Source organism: Pteropus vampyrus, unplaced genomic scaffold (genome assembly GCF_000151845.1).
Source record: "Pteropus vampyrus isolate Shadow unplaced genomic scaffold, Pvam_2.0 Scaffold67, whole genome shotgun sequence".
In the NCBI taxonomy this organism is placed as follows: Eukaryota; Metazoa; Chordata; class Mammalia; order Chiroptera; family Pteropodidae; genus Pteropus; species Pteropus vampyrus.
In genome coordinates this window covers 3,826,586-3,843,939 of record NW_011888848.1, presented here as the reverse complement: position 1 = coordinate 3,843,939, position 17,354 = coordinate 3,826,586, and the positions used below count along the sequence as shown (strand labels likewise).

Here is a 17,354-nt window from a genome sequence, read left to right as displayed (position 1 = left end):
GTGTATCCTTTGTCTCCAAACTTGAGGGAGTGCAAGTTGGTCCCAAGTTGGCCACCACTTTCCTAAGGTCTCCTTTAGGTTTCTCAGGCATGAGGTCCACAAAGGTGATTTTCAAACAGTACACCGAGATTTGCTTTTTTAAGTTTTGCATATGGCAAACCATCTCATACTCCCTTTGGTTTTTGATATCTAAGAAATTGATGCTCCAAGTAAAATTGAGGCATGAAATGTGTGATTTTAACTTTTTATTGTAGTTTTACTATCATTATTGGATTCCAAAGAAATAGCACGAAGAAAGAAGCATGATATGCAATAGCACGGTGCGTGCCTGAAGTGCCAAGTTGCTGGAGACAAGGCAGGAGGGGTGTTCAGAGGCAAGGCCACAGGAAAGCCCCATGTCAGGAGCACTGACCTTATGCATTCAAGATGGAAAAACTTTGACAGTTTTAAGCAGAGTCATGATTAATCTAGATATGGTAATCAGAGTGCCAAAATAAGAGTGAGAAGGTGTGGGAACACCAATATTGGAATGACTCCAGAATTTACAACACAGATAGACTTCATGGATGTTTGTTTTATGTCATACAATTTTGTTCCTAATTCCTGCTTTACACAGGGCTACCATCGCATACCTGCCCACCACACCTTTTTTTCATACTTTTGTCTCTTCTTTTCTTCCTTTGTTTATTATCTCAAGAAAATGTTGTGTTTTTTTATTTTTTTCCAAAAGTATCTCCTAACTTTTCAAAATTATTTTTAGTGAGTCCAGGACTTTCCTAGTTTTGGGTTGTATTATTGAATATTAGAACTTTGCAGTTGTGTTACTAAGTGGAAAAAGAATGAGTAAATGTTGAGTAAGTCATTTCTGATATCAGTAGTTTCTTTCAAACATGGATCTGAAGGAAAGAGATGTTCTGTTGAAAAGGTTAAGAGTTTTGTTTGTTTCGTTGGTTTGGGGCTGGTTAGTTGTTACACTTAATAGATCTGAGTCTGAGTATGCAGGAAGAAGAAAGAATAAATGCACGCATATGTACACACACACACTCACATAGATAGTAAGTACTCAAGGGACCAAAGCACAAAACTGTTTAGCCCACTCATTGTGCTCAGCCAGAAGCCCTTAAATACAATTATTTTTTTGGATGATTTAGGTGCATAAAAAATTCCTGTATTTTTCATTTAATCTTACCGATTGTTCCAAAGAGTTTCCAAATTACTTTCTCTTGTGTTTTGACAATATAACTCAAGTATTTATTTTATACTTTTTTTTAGAATATTTAAAGGATCACAACATTTACTAAATCTTCAGCCCAGAAGGGCTATTCCTAGCAGTATGTTTGTCCTCTGAGCATTTCATATACAATTCTAACTAGAAAAGGAGAGCAAACCTGAAGATCACCACTAACCCCCACCAAGTAACTCTTTCTTTGCCTGTCCCTATGTCAAGGCAGATAAGATAAGCAAAGGCAGGGACCCTTGGTCAGCTACCTACCTTTCATCCAAGGATATCAATATAAACACTTTACATTTTTTATTAGTCAAACAAAGTTTGGGATTAATTTCCCAATCCTCTTTGTTAGAGACCTCAAGAACTTCTCAAATTTGACCACAGTCTCTGGTCTGGCCTTGACACACCTATGTTGGCTTTGCTCTTCCTCTTGTACATGCTGAGATGTCTATCCCAGAGTCTCAACCTTACTTTCTGTAAACAGATTGACACATCTGATATAGGTCTGTCCTCATTAACGTTTCCTGGCCTGGATCACTTCCAGGCAGTTATCAGGTAACTTGGGCATTTAGCTGCAAAATTAATTAAAAGATTTGCTGTCTAGCAGTGATATTGATTCATCTTGTAGTTTAGAATCTAGTTTCACAGCAGGAACTTTCACACATACAAATCAGTAGTTTTGCGAAACCTGATGAAATAATGGCTAGTTGACCCTGAAAATCTTTGTAATCTAGAAGCCAGCTGAGTAGATGCCATAGTAATTAGATAATTATTCCAGCCCTGCGGTTGCCAGGGCCATCTGCCAACACATTCTCTTTTTCCATTTGCTGCAATTTCTGTTACACAAGCGGTCCCCCTTCTCAGTTGTCGCACTAAAAAATAAAGCAAGACCTGGTTCTTTCCTCTCAGAATATTCTCACTGGGTGCCCACTCCTTACAGTTTTATTAAGATGCATTTTCAAGTTTCTACCATTCTAACCTTACTTGTCACAGTTACTGGGCTTACAAGGCTTCAACTGTAATAATGGAGCAAAGTAGCTTAGGAAACCCATCCAGGCCTCACCATAATGCTGTGGAATCTGCCCTTTCTAGAAGACAGTTCTATTACGGAAATGTATATTCCATTCCACCACGAGGGGATTGCCTTCTAAAAGGGATCGATGCAACTGAGGTTCTGTTAGACTGAGTCAGGCGATGTCTAAGCTGGAGTCCCCTGTATGAATTCTAATACAGGGTCCAGAAGTGAACTCCATGTTGAACCTAGATTATTGCCAAACCACAGCAAATAAAAACATTGCAGTCTTTTCTAGAAACAATTTTTGGAGAAGCATTTGGTTGGTGGCAATCACCATGGCCCTCAAAAATGCAATGCTATCTATTTTCTTCTGTTTTCTACAGTTGTATATATGTCATGTATATATATCTGGAACTTTAAAGTAGTGTGATTTTGATCCTCAAATTAGAAGCCTAAAAATACATTACCAAAATTATGTTAGAAAATTAATATCCAACTGAGAATTTTTAATTAAGTGGTTATTAGAAGAAAAAAATAATGTTTGTAATTGCTGCTATAATTTTCCAACACTGGTTAAAAGTTTTAAGACATATTAACAACTTTAGCTTAGAAATTACATTTATGAAATTTATCATAAGGAAATAATCATGGATGTGAGCAAAGTTTTAGCCAGGAGAGCTGCTTATAATAGTGAAAATGGCAATCTATCTAGATTTCAAAGATTTAGTGATGGGTTAAGTAGACTGCAGTATTTCCACATAATGCTGATATTAGAAATGGTACAATTGAGGAAAATTCATGACATGAAAAGATGTCCATGTTATGCTCAATTTAAAAAATCCAAATTTTGAAATATTATTCAAATTACATAAATTTTTAATAAAGATGTACACATATGGAAAGAGAAAACCATTTGGCAGGATGTACTTCAAAATATCGGTGGTTATTGCTGTGTAGTAGAATTATAAGCTATTGTATTTTATTTCTTCCACGTATCTACCTGTCTTTATTTTCTACAATAAACATAAACTACTTTTATAATAATAGCTTTTTTTTTTTAAGAGTTTGTTCCTAGACTTCTCTTCATGCTCACTTTTAAAGGGCTTCGTGTTTGGAGGTCTGCACAACATGTCTGAGAATGTTTAGTTATTTCTTCCTGTGACTTGGTTTGGTTGAATGTCCCAGGTCTCATTAAACAGAAAACAATGAACAGAGATTTTCTAAAGTGTAGACTAAGGAGGAAGTTTAGCCACCGTCAGCAAATTGTCTAGATACACTAATGGCCAAACTGAGCACAATATTTTGTTGACGTAGATAAAATTAAGTAGAAAATTTAAAAATATCTACTCACCATGATATTTTGAACAACTAAATTAGATATTTTGATTTTTCTCTTTAAACCATTTTTAATCTCTGCGTATTTGTTATTTGGAGCCCAGCAGAGTGATTACAAGGTACATTTTATTGATGGCTCCCACAAAGTAAGTAGGTCATTTGAATAGCAGTGATGCAATTCATATTGTCAAACTTTTATTGAATAACTAGGTATGGGACTATATTAGCCACAGTGGGGTATTCACAAAACTCACCAGGACAAATATCTTACAGGAACTGAGTTTTGACATAGAGATGGATAAATTAGTAAATATCCCTGTTATATGTAATGGACTTCAATATAAGCATTGAGTAATACAATGCAAAGCAAGAGTCATGGAAGCTCAGGAGAGGGAGAAGTTGATTCTAACCAAGGGAACAAGAAAGGTTTCTTAGAGGAAGTGAGGTTTTGGCTAGAAAGAAAGAAAAATGTACTAGTCTCCTATTGTTATACAAAATAACAAATAAAATTCAAATTAGCTTAAATAAAGACATTTTATCAACTTCTGTGATAAGGCTGTCTTGATGTAGGTAAGACAGATCCGGGGGCTAACATGATGTTGTCAGTCTTAGCTTTCTTCTCTGTGTTGCTTTTATCACATTTAAGCTCTCTGCAAAGATGACTGCTGAAGACAAAAACATACACACTTAGCACCTACAATCCAGGCCCTTCTATTTCCCAAAAGCCATTTATTAAACATCAGTTAAGAGTCTCATTACCTCTGCTTGGGAACCTAAGCCAAACTCATTGTCCAGTTATGTCATATATCCACCACTGTAGAGAGTAGGGAATGGGACAAGGTACCGTGATTGACACTTACACCAGATCAAACAGAGCTAGGAGATTGTGGCTTTCCCCAGAAATGGAACAGACAGGGCAGGGACATGGGCAAAACTAAAGGACAAACACTATCATTACCATATTCCACTTCAAATGTATAGAATGTTATAAAGTAATATGAGGGCAAAACATTTGTGAGCAAAGGAAAAAGCTTGGGCTAGGTTGCAAATGCAAGAAAATGCAAAGAATGCTTTGAAAACAGTGAGTGTAACATTTGTGCGGCACAAAAGTAATTCTATACCAAAGATTACAATCTCTGAACTGATTTTTATAGATGTTTTCCTTTACTTAGACATTTTTACCTGGGGAGTTTTGCATATGTGCAACTGTAAGTTTGATGATTATTTAAATATAATAAGAACTTGCTATTTGAAATATATCCTGTGATGAATACTTGTGTAAAGCAAATAATTAAATTGTCACCAGAAACGCCGAACTTTAATTTTGTTTTATACACTTAAATTATTATATATTGACTTTGTTTAGAATAATGTATACATAGAATAAATCTTTTTTAAAAAAATGAATTTTTAATCAATTTAAAATATAACTCAATTTAAGCTCTTAGATGCATTGCCTCTTCCTAGTAAATATTTAATAAAGGTACATAAATGATTCCTAGAATTTATATCAATAATTATAAAATTATTTACCAGTTTTAAAGCCTTTTTGGACCAGATGTTTGTTTGTTCCTTGGCATAGCAATGACTGAGTGTGAATTTGTTTTAGAATTCAGGCCTGTAGTGATACAGATGGTTAAAATCAAGCCAATTGATGTTTTAATCTTTTCTGTCCTTCAGAAAGAAATGAAATTAAAACCTATATTTTTGTTATTTAGTATTTGTTGCATTGAGCTAAGATTATAGACTGATATAGAATTAGATTCTTGCTAAATGGGTTTAAAATCTAAATTAGACAGATTCTGACCTTGGGAAGTAAATAGCAGTAGTGACAATTTTGTGAAAAACTCAAGAACAAACCAAAAAATTCAAACGGAGATGTATTCTATTAATAGAATTTGACAATATTAGACTGAATAAGGCAAAGCACTAAAAGATCAAATTCTAGTTCTAGCTCTTTCCTGAACTTCATAATTTTGAGCATAGTACCTCTCTTCACTCTGCATGAGTTTTCCTATCTTCAAACTGGTTCATATTTTACAGAGAAGTTAGAATGTTTTATGAAACAATAAATATGAAGCACTTTAAGTTCCTCAGAATAGTTTCCACAACAAAATAAAATAATAATAGGGTATGCTTACAAATCACATCTGATCTTTTATCTTATAAAGCAAGTAAGTTAGGGATGAAATTTTATGCTTTAGAAGAATTTATTTCAAAAGATAATTTTAAGAAATATACAGCTAGTACAAAACTTTGATTCATAAACAACTTTTGGAAAACATTTTGCACTATGTAAAGGTACACCTTTGTGCATTAATTAATACCCAATGCATAAATCAATTCCTTAGAAAAAATAATATGTTAAATCAGTGGTATTCAGAGATGTGTGACATTTGAGTCTTTTAAAATTATTATTAACAAAAAGATCCATATAACCATTACCTTCTTTTTAGACACTTTGTGTAATATTAGACATACTTTCTAATATAAAAATGGGAAGTCTTGAATATTCATAGATTTCAAGCAGAAGAGCCACATGTGCCCTATCCTGTAAAGTGAGTGCTTAATGAAGGAACATTTTATGAGCTACTAGGTTAAAGACCCTAAGATCTAATAATAAATGCAATGTAATAATGTACTATGGAGATATAGATAATTTCTAAATACATAAAAATAGAAAAATGTTGTATAGTTCTATATAGAAATACTCATTACATATAATCACATAGAATTTGACTACAACTGAGGCCAGAAGATGTTTTGAGGACAAGACTGATGATAGGAAGGTGAAGAATTTCCCAAGATGATTGAAAGAAATGTGTATGGCCTGATCATACTGCATAAAAAATATCTGACGTAGTCACCAATTATTTTAAAAGTTGCAATGGAAAGTAATGCTTCCATGTTTAGTAACAGAGAGTATCCTTATCAAAATAATATTCATGTCCAATATGAGGAACAATGGATGGGTCAATGTCAAAAAAGGATAGGATAAAAATATGAGCAGCCTGCCTCCTTCCTCGCCACCAAGCAGACCCAGCACACCCGAAGAAACTGATGCTGAGAGCATGAGAAGCTGCTGCTGTGTGCCTTCATTTTAGAATTCCTTCAGGTCTGTCTCTTATCCTATATTTCTTATTTTCCATTTCCCTTAATTTCTTAGCCTCTTTTTTTCTGATCCTTAACTCCCTGTCTCTCTCTCACCTCTAATTTTGCTGACCTGCTTTTTTGACCAGCAACTCTGCTTTTCCCCTTTAAAGCTTTCCATGACTTGATTATTGATGAGTTGGGTTTTTGCCTCTGACCTCAGGCGCAATAAACAATGGGTAAAAGGCACCTACTTCTATTCCGTGTGGTAGCCTAGTACAGCCTGTACCAACCCATTCATGACCCAACTAGCCGCTATTGAATTATGAAATATCTGACTTAAATTCAAGAGAATGATTTTGAATAAGATCCAGCAAAATCAAGGTACATATCTCACCACACTCCACTTATCTTGTTTAGGATAGTTGGCCATCTACTAATCATCCAATGCCTTTGAAAGAGTTTGTCTTCTATTACAATTCTTGGTAGATAGAAAATCCTCAGGAAATATTTAATAAAAGGATGGATGAATAAATAAATAAATTATTATAAGTACTAGCTGTAAGATCTAGGAATAATTATACTGTCTTTTTAGGGTGTGAGTGAAGTTCAAAATACGATGAATCTTTAATTAGTAGAACATGTTTGGTAAAAATTTTCATTCACATTTCTTTAAAAAAATCAGGAAGCAACTCAGCACATCAACTTGTCATCGCTTTGAGAACATCTGTGGTTTTAAAACTGCTTTGAAAATAGTTACTTGCCTCGAGTAAGGTCAGACTTCTGCTGTATAAGCAGCAAAGCATTCTAAAGTCATATACACAGGTACATACTCTCCCAAAGGATACACCATAAAAATACTAATTTGCTGGCCCACATCTTCTTCACACTCTGGGTCTTATAGGGATACGTAATGTATACTCGACTCACTAAAACTTAATCAAAATAAACAAAAAGACAGAGATAACAAATGTGTCATCCCAATTTCTTGCATGAAAAACTGCACATTTCCTCTAGAAATCCCAAATAAGAATGTTTACAGAAATGGTTGATGGGAAAAGCATGGGCTGGCATATAAAATGCGTAATGTTTAGCAGGAGAAAACATCCTAAATACAGTGCATTTCTCTCCATCAGCTGGTGCTCAGTGTTTATGTTTCTTCAGATTGATCGGCTGGACGTGGATAGCTTGTTTAGCAATATTGAATCCGTGCATCAGATATCAGCCAAGCTGCTGTCATTGTTGGAAGAGGCCACAACAGACGTGGAACCGGCCATGCAAGTAATCGGTATGTTTATTCTCTTCTCAGTTCTACAGTACAACAGGGAATAATATTTTAATAACCTCCCTCTGCTTTGGTTTTATGTTTCTGATTCACCAAACTTCCCAGGAGATCTATAAATGTTAAACCCTCTACAGGCTCACTGTAATCACACAAACTCCGTGTTTATTTTCAAATGGGTTTATATCCATTTGCTAAAGTCTGTCAGTAACACTAAGCATACCATTTGCTTTTTTATTTTCCATGTTTCGGCCTCTTTACCTTCTAGATGTTATGGCTAACACTTACTTGATCCATAAAGAATTAAATATTTAAATACTTTAATGGCTTTACTGATAATCACAATGTTTTTCATGAATCCATTGATTTTTGGGTTGTAAATATTTTTGTGTGTGTGGAGTTTATAAGATTTGTAAGACACATAAGTTCAATTTTTTCCATGCTTTTCCTTTTTCTCTGCTTTCCAAATATGTCTCAGTCATAGATTATTTTATAAGATTTTTGGAAAAGAAGATATCATTGGGAGAATGTTGAGCTAAAATTTTATTTTCTCGATCTTTGGGGAGTTTCAAAGGAAATACTACTGTATGTGAACACTTTGAAGGCCGTTGCCATAGCCAAGATCTCGTACACATAGTGCCATGTAGGCCAAGAATTCTTTAAAAAATTTTTTTATCATTTTTCTGTTTCACACATAATATGCAATATATGCTCATTACAAAAATATTAAAACGGTTTAAGACCACACAGGGCAGTGCACCCCTCCAATGCCACTGTCATCTCCATAAGTCACCACTATTATAAGTTTGATGTGGATACTTATTTTGAGACAGAGACACAAATACACACTTGTACCTTATATCTTTAATTGTTATGTCTTTATTTATCGATGGAAATCAGAGTTATAAAAATGGGATGAAATTAATCTTGTTTAGTATTTATGAAAGACCCAAAATTTAATAAGGAAAAGGTGAATCAATCTGTCTATTTGTAGTGTTTTACAGACCAAAATGCCAGTCCACTCAAAAAGATTTTCTCATGGACAGGTTTAAATTCAAGCATTTATTGCATTTAAATTCAATCATTTATTGTGATTAAATGACCTCATTATGTACTCAATCTTTGTGTTCCCCCCAAATTCATATGTTGAAGCCCTCAAACCAGTATGACGTTATTTGGAGGTGGGGCCTTTGAAAGGTAATTTAGGTTTAGATGAGGTCATGAGAGGAGTTCCCCCAGGATGGGATTAGTGTTCTTATAATGAGAGGAAGAGAGACCAGAACTTCCTCTCTCTGTCCCTCTCTACCATGTGAGGATACAACAAGAAAGTGACCCTCTGCAAGCCAGGAAAGACGTCCTCGCCAGGATCTGAATCTGCTGACACCTTGAACTTGGACTTCCTAGCCTCCAGAACTGTGAGAAATAAACGTCTGTTGTTTAGGCCACCCAGTCTTTGTTATTTTGTTGTGGCAGCCTGAGCTGATTAATAAAATTTTCAATAAGTTTTAAAAATATTTTCTAGAAGTAGGACTTTATTTACTGTTGCTTTAGTTTGGATTCATTAGCCATTCATTTATTAATTCACCCAATGAATAGTTATTAAGCAGAAGCATATTCAAAGTTCAAAGACTGTATGGCATTGTCAGGTATCAAGAGATGGAAGTTCATCTCTGTCCTTCAAAAGTTTGCAATCGAATAGTTCCTTGAATTGAAGGCATTGTATAATACACTATCAAAGTATTTTCTACATTACTACAGATCTTCATAAGATAAAGAGAATATTTTAGATGGGGAATTAGAGGATTCTTGAAGATATTACTTGGGCTTAAAGATTTCAACAAGTGAGGTCTGGGTTGGGAAGGCAAAGCAGATATACAACATGAACAAAAGCATGGACAGCAAATGCCGAATGCCAAGTGTGTGTAGGAAATGATAAGTGGTCAGATCAATCTGGAGTGAAGTATATATATAAGGAAGGGGTGAGAAATGAATTTGTAAGTATAGAATAGGGACAGACTATACTTGGAATTAAAGTTTGGAATTCACTCTGCAGGTCCTGAGGAATCATTAAAAGATTTTTCAGTAAGGGTATGATGAGATACAAAAGTTTCTGGAGAAAGACAACTATGGTAGATATGAAGAGAAAAGATAGATGGAGAAAACGAGTTCCAGACCAATCGATAGGTGGTTATAAATAATAAGGCATGTGGAAACAGGCATCTGGGCTAAGGTGGATACAGTGGGAACAGAAAATAGGTGCCAGGTTCAAGAGAAACATGGAAGAAAGCATAATCAAGATCCACGGGTTGGCTGCATGTGCTGGAGTCAAAGACAGGTTTAAGGAGATGTGTATCCTGATTGGCCTAGAACATCCTTGTTTTAACCTATTGTTCAATCAGTCAGTCTAGTGTAGTATTTGTCCTGGCATTTTTTCTTTTTAAAGGAGGATCATTATTAATAGCTTCACTACAAGAGACTGGATAAAATCTCTACATTGTACTTCAATTTCTGACATGGTGCCTCTTAGTAGAGGGTAAGAGGCACGTGCATTTGAGAGAGTTCTCACTGTCACACATAGTAAATTCTGAAAGACAACCTATCTCTCCTTTCCCAACCCTTTTCTAGTCTCAAGGAAATTTACATCTTCTTTTGAAGTATGGTATGCAGGGCACTGTCTGATAAAATGATGACATTTGGACATGAGCATCTACCAACAGCTAAATGCTTCCTGTTCTGGTCAGTAGGGAAGACATATTTGATGCTACAGATCCTACCATCTATTGAGTATAACAGCTAGCTGTGTCATGACCCATACCGAGTAGCCGTGCCATGATTTGTGAGAGACATGAAGTCACCAGTTTAACAGATAACAGATTTAGTGAGACATGTAGAGAATTAAAGATTAGATGTAAGTGAAATATGTGTGGGAAGCAGAGACTGAGCCATCCTGCTACAAAGTATTAGGATGATGCTGCTAGAGTAGGTTAGTTATTTATCTTATGATATAAAGCTATAACTTTTATTGTCTGGCTATGCTTATTTTATTTTGCAATAAACCAATACAAAGGCAAAGGTTTAATGTACACAGTTTAATAAAAATTTAGTATTGATTTTCTGTTTCTCAAGAAAGTTGATGATGAGTGTAGAACACACAAAATACTCACCATCTACCATGAGGTCTTTAATGATATCACTGACCATAAGACAATCAGAAGACAAAACTCTGCTGAAGAAGCAACACCTACATAGAAAGTTAGTCGATATTTCGAAGACTGTGCCCATTTTTTAAAGCTTATTCGGCACCAGCAGTCCATGCTTCTGTTCATGCTGTTACTTCCACTTAGAATCTTCCTGCCAACCTGGACCCCACTTGTTGAAATCCAACCTAAATGTTTAAGCACAAGTGCATATAATTTAATATATGCAACTGCAGAAGGTATGTTTACAGATCACTTCATGCAGCATGACTTCATTTAGGTCATGACAATTATCCTAAATTAATTTCTCTCATTTTTAATTCTGAGTTTTCTTGGGCCTGTGAACATATAAAGCAATAGCTATTAATGAGTTGATACCATAAGCAGAAGAATTTGCAAACAGTTAAATTATGACAGTTTTACAACAGTGTAAGTAGATGAATTAAATAGAAAATCAGTTAATTCTAATAACAATTTAAAATTTAATCAAATTCACAGAATTAAAGGAAAGCTTTTAGAAGTTTATTGTATCAAAGTTAAATTTTCTGACCTTATTGTAAATGCTACTATAAATTTAAAAATTAAACATATGAATGCACATGATAGCATGAATATATATTTTGGTGGAACTCAACATCACAGTAAAATAATGTTTTTACTAAAGAAAGAAATCTATGGAGCAGAAATGTACTTGGGATTGGTGGTGGTGCATATGTAATAAAGCTGCACTATTAACTGAAATAGTAACTGTAGTCAAAATTCACACAGTTTTATATATATAAATATAGAATGAACTACCTACAATATTCAGGGGATAAAGTTGATGTTAATTTAAAAAATAATTTTATGCATGACAGTACATACTTTGCTGCTGGTCACTAATCAGCTTTTAGAAATTGCATTTTTTTTCAAAATCAGTTGGAAGTCTTTAGTTAAGGTATTCAACACGCAACAGGAAAAAGTAATTTCAGCTTTTTAATCTTTACAATTGCAATTATTGAAAATAAAATTACAGATGGGAAGACACTGAAATTTAGTCATATAAAAACAAGAAATTAGCTTTAAAAATAAAGATTTCATATTGAATAAAATATTTAATTTTGAAATTCTATATTATATTTTGGAAAACCTGACATATGGACAGAAGCTTTTGATAGCGCTCTTATTTAATAGTATAAAGTTATAACCTGTACCAGGTTTTGTGACATCTATATTTGGAAAAATATTAAAAAATCATCAATAAAAACAACTTTTTTGGTGAGCTTTATTTTGCCAAAATAAAACAAAAAGACTCAAAATGGAGGCAAAAAGATAGTACTTGTGAGACTATTTCAACCCAAATATTTACGTATTTCAATAGAGAGATATATAGTCTAGATTTTAATATCTTACATTTAGCAGAATTTTCTCTGAGCTTATTAGATGTCTCCATGCTCATGAGAGAGTATTTTATTAAATTAAAATATTATGGTTTACATATTTGAGCAGCAAAATAAATAATGCTAGTATTGGATTTTAACCCATAGACCAAAGTAAATATTGAATCCATACTGATATTAAAAAAAAATGAATGAGAAAGGAAAGCTCTTTATACAGTAGATTTCAATGAATAAATGTAGAAGGAGAGAGGAAAATAGAAATTACCGTTGAGCAGATACTATAGTCATAACCGTTGCAGACAAAATCCACTGATACATGCTAGATTTAATGGGTGAAAGTTAGAGAAGTACACTTTTCATAGTTTCAAAGTATCTCTTAAGTAATAATCTCAAAGGAAAAGATGGTAACTTTGCAGTGAGAAAACAGGCAGAGAACACCTTAACCAAGTGATCAAGGCCAACATTACCAAGAAATATATTCACATCTTGAACTTTGTGATACAATGCACTGAGGGGGACACATCATCATATCTTTGGTACTTTTGTCCAGAATATGTCTAATCACGTCCAATCATGAGAAAACATCAGACACTAGCAAACTCAAATGAGGAACACTTGACAAAATAACTGATCATTACTCTTTTAAAATTAGAGATAAGGTAAGACTGAGGAACTGTAGTTTTTTAAAGTCTGCAGAAGATTAAGAAGGAGTAACAAACAAATGTAAGTGGGAGCCTGGATAGATTCTCGAATAGTAAAGGAACACTAGTGTTGAAATTCAAACAAGGTGTTTAGTTTTATTAATAGTATCGAAGCGAACTTCATTTCCTTTTTCGTACTACAGCTATGTAAGATGTTAACACTAGGGAAACTGAGTGAGGAATATTTGGAACCTACTGGTACTATTTTCGCAACTTTCATATGTATAAAATTAGTTCAAAATAAAAAGTTAAAAACATTATGGCTTACAGAGCAAACTTGATTAAAGTTGTTCACAATTTCAAATTTACTGACCATAGATTGCAACTTTGAGGAGGATTTTAGGAAATTTTATTTAAAAGATTAAAACTGGCCATTTTTGAAGAAGAAAGAGTTGGAATCATATTTTAATTTCCCTAGCTTTTATATCTGGGCTAGCCTTGTGGCTTGCTTGGCCAATAAAATGTGGCAAAATGATGTTCTACAACAGCCTTGTGACATCTACTCTCTGCTCAGGGAGAGAGAAGGCTCAGATTACTCAGTCATTGCAATTAACACAGTCAAGACCTTGAACATGTAAAACCCTCCTCAGCCAGCTGGCCTCCAGCCACAGACTGCAAACATATGAATAAACTCTATTAAAACCACATGGAGACATGCCATCCCAGCTGAGCCCTGATCAAATTGTCAGCCCAGGAAATTGTGAGCAAACAAACACTATTGTTTTAAGCTTTTATATTTTGGGGTGATTTGGGGGAGATAGTCTACAGCAATAGCTAACTAATATAGATTCAGTGAGAAGGAATTAATTCAACTCAGATGATGAGGAAAAATTTGATTTGGAAGGTAGTTTTGAGCTGGGACTAGAAGGATTAAGAAAGGTGGAGATTGGAATAAGTAACTTTCTAGGTGAGAAATGGCATAGAGGCCTCAAGGCAGGAGAGTATAGGAAATTCTTATAAAAGACAGCAATCCAGTGAGGCTGGAGCACAGTGTCAAAGAGGCCTCCATGACCCACGTGTGGTAGCCATATCAATACAGAGTTCACTGGTAATTTCCATCACTAAACATCTTTCACTAAACATCTTTGCCAATGTTCTTCCGTTTCATAAGATAAGCTGATTTTTGGTGAGATATGCTAAAATCTTGTTAGCACAGGATGAAAAGCACAAGTATCGTATTTCTCTGTCCTTAGATGGCACAAATGAAAGTTTGTGATTCACAGCTCTAGTGCCAAAGGGGAAATTTTCCTGATACCTAGATAAATCACGAAGAGAAGGATTTTAGTTAGTAATTACCTTGGGGTTTGGATGAGGTTCAAGTTTAAGCATAGAGGCATATATGTTTATATATATATGAGAGCTCTGGGAAACTGTCTGGACTATCATGCCAAGGTAAAACCTGGACTGTAAAATAATGGCTGAAGCAGGCTGTTTAAATAGTCAATGAGTTCTAAATATCCAGAGATGGGAGTGTGGGATGTGTCTCTTGTTTCCGCTCAAATTGAAGATCTGTCTGTAACAATTTAACAAAATAGTGAGGGAAAATAAAAAATGTTTATTTTTTATAAAAAATAAAATGTTTAAAAAATCATGTATATATAGTATGAAAAAAATAAACTAGCATTTAAAAAAAAAGAAAGAAAATAGTGAAATAGAACGAAACAAGTGAGATGATAACGTAGCGTGTAAGAACCCAGGGGCTTCACTATCAAGTTGGTTTGGCTTTACATTCTGGCTCATCCAATGACTAGATGTGAGGTCTTAGCCAAGTTACAAAATCTTGTTGAACTTCAGTTTCTTATCTGGAAATCTAAGGCAATAATACCTAGTCCATAGAGTGTTTGTGAAGATTAAATAAAATCATGTATAAATAATGATAGCCTGGCGCCTATCCTTAATAAATATATAATACATGATATTATTAACTTATTATTAGTCTTAAAATATTGTTTATCCATCCATTTGCAAAGCTGGATTTCTTATGTATATTACAATTGAATAAATTGTGAATTTTTTTTCGGAGATCATGGTTTCAAATAAATAAGAGTCACTGAATGTGTGTGATTTCTAGATGCTCCTAATATCTATGCATCTTAATGATTCATTTATCTAATAAGGCAACACTTTTTTTCTATGAAGGGTGATTTAACAGATCAAGTGTCATTTCCACATTTGATAGAATGTACAGCACTTGCAGTAGCCACTTTCCAAATATGGCCCTCGACGGACCGTGCCTCCTCGTATTGACACTGCTACGTAGTCTAGTCTCGTATTGACTCTGGACTATCCCTGAGACTCACTCACTAATACAATGCGGTGGAGGTGACACAATGCCAGCTACTGGGCCGAAGCCCTAAGAAATATTGGCAATTTCTACTTTCGTGATTTGGGGAGACTGCCACTTAAGACTTTCAGCTATCCTGCCAGATTATTATGTGGAGAGGTCACAGGGAGAGAGATTGGACCTGAGACTACATAGAGTGAGAAAGTGACCCAGCTGTCCCAGCATCCCAGCTGAGACCAGCTTGCTAGCTGTTGCTGGCACGACGCCAGACTTACAAGCCATCTTAGACCGTCCTGTCAGTCAAGCCCTGGGATAACTGCAGCCCAGCAGACCCCAAGTAGAGCAGCAGAATCACATCGCAGATCCCCACCAGTGCAGAGACTCCTGTGAGAAAATCAAAACAGTTGTCATTTTAAGGCACTAAGTTTTAGGGTGGTTTGTTATATAGCAATAGATAAGCAAAACGGGGCTCGTGCTCTCTTAGGTGCATTTGCAACAATGTTGTCATGTTCCCAAGTATGAAAGAAAGGCTAAGTTACGAATATATTTACAAATGTATGTTAAAGTCTCTTTCTTGCACACTGTGCTGAGGACCAGAGCTGAAAGAAGCTTGTGGTGAAAGAATCGCCATTTCTTATATGCCATTTCCTGAGGGGAGTTTATCCTTGGAGAGAAAGACAATTTAGAGTTTTCTGTTCTTTGAAGATGTACTGGGTGATGTACTGCAGTTCCATGCCAGGACTTTGTTCTTCTAAAACAGTGTCTCTTATATGTCCCTGAAATAGGAATCTGTGCCTTTTGCAGCGATTTTGTGAGTAGAACATTAGTCACTGACAATCCATGTTATGAAGCCATATGGGAGATAACATGAAGTAGCTCACCTGAAAACCTTTTCTAGTATTATTATTGTTGTACTGAGTGTGTGTGTGTGTGTGTGTGTGTGTGTGTGTGTGTGCGCGTGTGCGTGTTACTCAGGACACAGATCAGCTTGCCCTCGTTAATTCTGGCCAGCTAGGACAGGTTGGGAGGGCCCCAGACCAGTGTGTTGGAACGTGTGAGCCCAGTAGAGGGACACCCAGATGCAGAAGTTGGAAGACCAAGGCGTCTTATTCCAAATATTGACAGTAACAGGAAAACTGTCAGCTTCAGAAACTATGGCACAATAAGGCCGGGGCGGGGGGGCGGTGGGAGTGGGGCGGAGAAGGGTGGATTCAGAGTCAAATATACATAAATCCACACAGGAAAGGAAAAATCAGTAGAAGGCAGTCACCAGGACACAGTATGAAGGCTGGGCCTCCAGTCTCCTGAGTGAGGTCGAGATGGGTCCCAGGGCTTTTAGGATTTTATTTCTTGTAATAAAAATAATACCAGGTGGCTTAGTAATAAATTCTACAGTTCTTTTCTCTGAGGAGAATGTTGGGTTCTAGCATGTTCTGCTGATGGAACTGGCTTGCAGAGGTTAGTGGTTTAGCTATGTAGTCAAGTTTGAATGGAGCTGGGAAAAGTCGAATGTTGCACAGAAAACACATAGAAGTAAAGTCCTAAATTCTGCGAGTTTAAGAGTTATATGAACATTTGCCAACAGCCAGGAAGTGAAATGAGAAGAGCATTGGCAGAGGTGTAGTTTCTGGAGGTCCACGAGAGTCCAGAAAGAAATCAGCTTCTGGAGGGAGACAGAGCTGTACTTCAATTCTGGTTCTGTCACTGCTAGCTCTGTGGCTAGGGACAAGTCACTTGGATCAGTGGGGACTGAAATTCTCTGACTGGAATAGAAACCTCACCTAAAGGACATAACCAAAAGGGACTTTTTTTTTTTTTCTCACATAACAAGAAACCCATAATT

The 17,354-nt window shown here is 35.5% G+C and overlaps 1 protein-coding gene across 1 annotated transcript in view; it reads left to right on the top strand.

The window, feature by feature from the left end:
• The window catches only part of ARHGEF38 (Rho guanine nucleotide exchange factor 38), a 124,195-nt gene that overhangs the window by 49,210 nt on the left and 57,631 nt on the right, over nucleotides 1-17,354 (top strand). The window contains exon 3 of the mRNA XM_011361489.2: nucleotides 7,833-7,956. Within this exon, the coding sequence (XP_011359791.1) occupies nucleotides 7,833-7,956 (124 nt within the window). The remainder of the gene's footprint in view (nucleotides 1-7,832; nucleotides 7,957-17,354) is intronic.